At 41.4% G+C, this 7,500-nt stretch overlaps 1 protein-coding gene across 1 annotated transcript in view; it reads left to right on the top strand.

Annotated features, from left to right (window-relative positions):
• The window catches only part of LOC122259348 (acetylcholinesterase), a gene marked incomplete in the record, with an annotated part of 118,724 nt that overhangs the window by 109,274 nt on the left and 1,950 nt on the right, over positions 1-7,500 (top strand). The window contains 2 exon segments of the mRNA XM_086531773.1: positions 1-52; positions 3,413-3,565. The exon segment at positions 1-52 is cut by the window's left edge and continues 91 nt beyond it. Of these exon segments, the coding sequence (XP_086387899.1) occupies positions 1-52; positions 3,413-3,565 (205 nt within the window).

Below are 7,500 nucleotides of genomic sequence, written 5' to 3'. Positions count from 1 at the left end.
CGAAATCTTCAAGGATTGGTCACCGGTTGAGAGAGAAGCTATCATCTTTCAGGTCAGTATAATTCTTAAGTCTAGTTATTATTATCAATATTATCATTATCATCATTATTATCATATTTCATTATGTTTTCTATTATCTTTTAGACCTTTTCGGGAGGTAAAATCTCAATGTTATTATATTTGTTAATGTTCTTGCCGTTGTTATTATCATCATCTTTATCCTTATTATTTGCATCATAATCATCATAATTACCATACTAAAAACAACAATGCTAAAAACAAAAATGATATTGCTAATAATACAAATGACAATACCACCACTAATCAAAAACAACAAAAACAAAATCAACAACAAAACCTCACCATAACAACAGCCCTAACAACACCCCAAACAACACCCCTAACAACACCGCCAAACAACACCCCCAAACAACACCCCCAAACAACACCCCTAACAACACCCCTAACAACAGCCAAAACAACACCCCCAAACAACACCCTAACAACAACCCTAACAGGCCTAACAACACCCCTAACAACACCCCTAACAACACCCCAAACAACACCCCTTACAACACCCCTAACAACACCCCAAACAACACCCCTAACAACAGCCCAAACAACACCCCTAACAACACCCCTAACAACACCCCTGACAACAGCCCAAACAACATCCCTAACAACATCCCTAACAACACTCCTAACAACACCCCTAACAACACCCCTAACAACATCCCTAACAACAACCCTAACAACACCCCTAACAACACCCCAAACACCCCTAACAACACCCCTAACAACACCCCTAACAACATCCTTAACAACACCCATAACAACATCCCTAACAACACCCCTAACAACACCCAAAACAACACCCCTAACAACATCCCTAACAACACCCCTAACAACAGCCCTAACAACACTCCTAACAACACCCCTAACAACACCCCTAACAACACCCCTAACAACACCCCAAACACCCCTAACTACACCCCTAACAACAGCCTAAACAACACCCCTAACAACACCCCAAACAACACCCCAAACACCCCTAACTACACCCCTAACAACAGCCCAAACAACACCCCTAACAACACTCCTAACAACACCCCTAACAACACCCCTAACAACACCCCTGACAACAGCCCAAACAACATCCCTAACAACATCCCTAACAACACCCCTAACAACACCCCTAACAACACCCCAAACACCCCCCACCACACCCCCCACAACAGCCCAAACACCCCTAACACACCCTAACAACACCTAAACAACACCCTAACAACACCCTAACAACACCCTAACAAACCCCTAACAACACCCCTAACCAACACCCCAAACACCCTAACAACACCCTAACAACACCAAACAACACCCTAACAACACCCTAACAACACCTAACAACACCACTAACAACACCCTAACAACACCCCAAACAACACCCTAACAACACCCCTAACAACCCCTAACACACACCCTAACAACACCCCTAACAACACCCTAACAACCACCCCCACCACCCCCCCAACAACACCCCTAACACCCCTAACAACACCCCTAACAACACCCCTAACAACATCCTTAACAACACCCATAACAACATCCCTAACAACACCCCTAACAACACCCCTAACAACACCCCTAACAACACCCCTAACAACACCCCTAACAACACCACTAACAACACCACTAACAACACCCCTAACAACACCACTACCAACACCACTAACAACACCCCTAACAACACCCCTAACAACACCCCTAACAACACCCCTAACAACACCCCTAACAACACCCCTAACAACACCCCTAACAACACCCCAAACAACACCCCCAACAACACCCCCAACAACACCCCCAACAACACCCCCAACAACACCCCCAACAACACCCCCAACAACACCCCCAACAACACCCCCAACAACACCCCAAACAACACCCCTAACAACACCCCTAACAACACCCCAAACAACACCCCTAACAACACCCCAAACAACACCCCTAACAACACCCCAAACAACACCCCTAACAACACCCCTAACAACACCCCTAACAACACCCCAAACAACACCCCTAACAACACCCCTAACAACACCCCTAACAACACCCCTAACAACACCCCTAACAACACCCCTAACAACACCCCCAACAACACCCCTAACAACACCCCTAACAACACCCCTAACAACACCCCAAACAACACCCCTAACAACAGCCCTAACAACAGCCCTAACAACAACCCTAACAACACCCCTAACAACACCCCTAACAACACCCCAAACAACACCCCTAACAACACCCCAAACAACAGCCCTAACAACAGCCCTAACAACAGCCCAAACAACAGCCCTAACAACAGCCCTAACAACACCCCTAACAACACCCCTAACAACACCCCTAACAACACCCCAAACAACACCCCAAACAACATCCCTAACAACACCCCAAACAACATCCCTAACAACACCCCAAACAACACCCCTAACAACACCCTAACAACACCCCCTAACAAAACCCCTAACAACAACCCTAACAACAGCCCAAACAAAACCCCTAACAACACCCCAAACCCCAAACAACACCCCAAACAACACCCCTAACAACACCCCAAACAACACCCCAAACAACACCCCTAACAACACCCCTAACAACACCCCAAACAACACCCCTAACAACACCCCTAACAACACCCCAAACAACACCCCTAACAACACCCCTAACAACACCCCTAACAACACCCCTAACAACACCCCTAACAACACCCCTAACAACACCCCAAACAACACCCCAAACAACACCCCTAACAACCAAAACAACAGCCCAAACAACACCCCAAACAACACTCCAAACAACAGCCCTAACAACCAAAACAACAGCCCAAACAACACTCCAAACAACAGCCCTAACAGCAAGCTCTCGCACCAACAGTACACCAGCCCTAACACCCCTAACAACAGCCCCAACAACAGCCCTAACAACACCCCTAACAACACCCCTAACAGCAACCTCTCGCACCAACAGTACACCAGCCCAAACAACAGCCCTAACACCCCTAACATCACCCCAAACAACACCCCTAACGATAGCCCTAACAACACTCCAAACAACAGCCCTAACAGCAAGCTCTCGCACCAACAGTACACCAGCCCTAACACCCCTAACAACAGCCCCAACAACAGCCCTAACAACAGCCCTAACAACACCCCTAACAGCAACCTCTCGCACCAACAGTGCACCAGCCCAAACAACACCCCTAACAACAGCCCTAACAACACCCCTAACAACCAAAACAACACCCCCTAACAACAGCCCTAACAACAGCCCAAAACAACAGCCCAAACAACACCCCTAACAACACCCCAAACAACACCCTAACAACAGCCCTAACAGCAAGCTCTCGCACCAACAGTACACCAGCTGGGAGGACATGGACAACGGTTACCTCAACCAGAAGGCTGTGTCAGACGTGGTGGGAGACTATTTCTTCGTGTGTCCAACCAACCTCTTCGCTCAACTTTACGCCGAGCACTGCGATGACGTCTACTATTACTTCTTCTCGCATGTGAGTCATCGTGGTTTCAGGGATCGAGGTGTTGAGTGAACCTTTCTGTTCGTGGGTGTGTGTGTGTGTGAGTGTTGGTGTTTCTGTGTGTCTGTTTTTGGTATTTTGTCTTTGTTGTCTCTTTGATATCTTTTCCTTTTTTTTTATTGTTATGCTTCATTGTCTTTATTATTTCTGTGTGTCTGTTTTGTCATTATGTCTATATTCTCTATTTGATATCTTTTCAATTCTTTTATTAATCCTACTTTATCATCTTTTTTTAGATCACCAACTTAATATGATCCAGAATATCGCGATCTCTCTCATTTTTCGGAAACTAATTTGGCGAAGAATTGTTTTCCGAGTTTCATCATATCTTGATTTTTTTTATTAGATTGTGAAACATTTTTTCTTTCTTATCAATTTCGAGTTATCATATTCATACGATTTCATTTCTGTTGTAATTTCATCACGTTATGCTTTCATCCTGATCTCTCTCTCTCTCTCTCTCTCTTGCTCTTTCTCTCTCTCTTTTCCTTCTCTCTCTCTCTCTCTCTCTCTCTCTCTCTCTCTCTCTCTCTCTCTCTCTCTCTCTCTCTCTCTCTCTCTCTCTCTCTTTCTTTCTCTCTCTCTCTCTTTCTTTCTCTCTCTTTCTCTTTCTCTCCGTCTCTCTCTCCCTCTCCATCCTTCTTGTTGCCATCCGAAGAAAATTAATTTCTGAGAGATATCCATTTACAGTCTGCAAGGTGTTTTGACTGCCGAGGCTTCGAATCCAGCTTTCAAGGGAAATTAATTAACGTTCACGCTTATTGATACGCACCTACGCGCACACACACACACACACGCACGCACGCACACACACACACGCGCACACACACACACACACACGCACGCACCCACGCACAATGTGCACGTACACATGAAAGTCACAAGTAAACGCACACACCATAAATATATAAACTTATTCGTCTGTTCTCTCTTTATATATCTGTCTATCTATGTATCTATCTATGTATCTATCTATGTATCTATCTATCTATCTATCTATCTTACCTATCCGTAACCTCCCTTTCATTTATCCTCCACTTTATCTATTTTCAATTTATCAATTATCAATTATGCACCACAGTTAAGTCATAATTGTTACATACAGTTTAATTACCAAACATCGTTCTGAATAAATTAATTCATCATTTATCATTTCATTTTGTTAAGTCATAAGCCAACGTCATCATAGTATATCTCTGTATCTCCTTATCTGCAAAATCAAAGTTTTTTTTTGGTGTAACTTTACTTTATAATTTCAAACTTTTGTTTATATTGCATTAGATTTATGATTGCATGTTTAATTCTTCGGTGTTGCTTCCCTCTTTTATATAGTCTGTCAGTTTTTATATATAGTCTGTCATCTAGAAATGGGACATTAGAATAGATCAGTTGAGATAGATATTGATATGATACAGTTTGATATGAAGTAACGTAAATAGCAGTCTATGTAGATGGAGCGAGGGAATGGGGTATCTAAATTAGATATAGAAATTAAACAATATAAAAGAAAATCTAAGTATGAGACTGATTTTTTATTGATATTGTTTATGCTATACTGATAATATGGATGAATATACATATTTAGACATAGGTTATATGAACGAGTAGATTTGAACACAAACTTTAGATTTCAAAGTCTGATATAAAATGCTGTTCATACGCACAGACCAACACAGAGACTAACACATCTAGAAAATAGACGCTTTAAATATTTAAGTAAGATAATAAAACATGTTTTTGATATACACAAACAAACACACAAAGGCATCTAGACACTAACCATAAAACTTCATAAAACAACATACTCCCACGCATGCAGACTCAACCACGCAACATGCACATGCCTAAACCAAACATACACACCAACTCGCCTTAATTATCAACAGCATTTTCCCCAAGGTCAAACGAGGTCAAACGCCTCCACGTAATGTCAGGAGTTCAGACGCCTTTCACCAGAACACGATGTCGTCCTTTCTCGCGATATATAAACGCTCCTTAGGATCTTTTGCATGGACCTCCAATTAGGTCAACGCAGGAAACGTACCTGAGACGCATTTCTTAAGACCAGGGGGGGGGGGGCTGGGAGGGCAGGGGGGTGAGAGGAGGGAGGGAAGGAGAGAAGGGGAAAGGGGAGGGAGGGCAGGGGGATGGGAGGTGGGAGGGGCAAGGAGAGAAGGGGAAGGGGAGAGATGGAGAGAGGGAGGAGGGGAGGGGGCTGGGAGGGGGCTTGAGGGCAGGGGAATGGGAGGAGGGAGGGAAGGAGAGAAGGGGAAAGGGGAGGGAGGGCAGGAGGATGTGAGGGGGGAGGGGTAAGGAGAGAAGGGGAAAGGGGAGGGAGGGCAGGAGGATGTGAGGGGGGAGGGGGGAGGGGCAAGGAGAGAAGGGGAAGGGGAGAGATGGAGAGAGGAAGGAGGGGAGGGGGCAGGAGGATGGGAGGGGGAGGGTTAAGGAGAGAAGGGGAAGGGAAGGGAAAGAGAGAGGGGGAAGGGGGGAGGGATAGACAAAGGACTGGAGGATGTGAGGGGGAGGGAAGGAGGATAGGAGGGAGAGGGAATGAGAGAGGAAAAAGAGAAGGCAGGGGGAAGAGGATGGAGATGTGAAAGGGATATATCATTTTTTATGAATAAGGACTTCGTATAGTGGCTGTAGGTTATCGTGTTATTTTGGGTTGTAGTTAATGGTAACATAATCATCATCATCAATCATTACCACCACCATCACCGCCATAATTACCATTATCACCATCATCAGCATCATTTCTCTTCAACATTTCGTAAATGCTGCCATTTTCATCATTACTATAAAGAGCATTGTTCATGTATGTAATCGAGGACTGGTAATTCAACATATACAAAAAAAAAAAAAAAAAAAAAAAAAAAAAAAAAAAAAATATATATATATATATATATATATATATATATATATATATATATATATATATATATATACATATATATATATATATTGTTTGCACTTTCCTGGGCGAAAAAAAAAACATTTCGTTTTAATGATATTAGATTCTCATGCTATTTTGCGAAATACATTTTTATTTACCCTGACTAATGATCGTCATTACTATGGTCGTATTTCATCAAGTTTAGGATTCATAGAAATTATGAAAATAAAGATATCATTAAAAACAATTAACTGCATCATATACCAAATATAAACCTACTGTTTCTTTTGCAAACCCGCTTTTTACACTCGTTAATCACGGCATCTATGTATACAGATAACAACACGAAAATGGGTTAGAGTCACCTATGTGTCTTAATATAACTTTGAGGAACACGAATGAAAAGAAATTATTTTTTTGTTCTTTTTTTTTAATGGCCATGGCTTTGTATATATACTTGTAGATATTACTCGCGAGTTGTAATTCCTGTATTGTTTGCAATTATCTATCTCATCATGATATTCCGTCATTTAGTTTGTTTAGATTTGATATGTAAACTTGACCTATATAATACTTAAGTCTACCATAAAAAATATCATTCTTAGTTTTCTTTTATATAGAAGTATTCATAGAAAACGTTTCTTTTGACAATAACTTCAACAACCATGCTGGAGTGTAATCGTGTAAAAACGGGAATCTTATATTTGATATATCATATAAAACATGTGCAAACACATACATACACACGCACAAATATACACAAACACACAAAACACACAAACACTCACACAAAAATGCAGAAACATACAATCAAACACACACATATACAATCAAACACACACACACACACACATAATATATGTATATATATATATTTATATATATATATATATATATATATATATATATAATATATATATATATATATATATATATATATATATATATTATATATATATATATATATATTATATACTTATATATATATATATATATATATAATATTATATAT

This window comes from Penaeus japonicus, unplaced genomic scaffold (assembly GCF_977035675.1).
Source record: "Penaeus japonicus unplaced genomic scaffold, GWHDUDI00000001_assembly GWHDUDI00000036, whole genome shotgun sequence".
NCBI lineage: Eukaryota > Metazoa > Arthropoda > Malacostraca > Decapoda > Penaeidae > Penaeus > Penaeus japonicus.
This window is presented reverse-complemented; position numbering and strand designations above follow the sequence as displayed.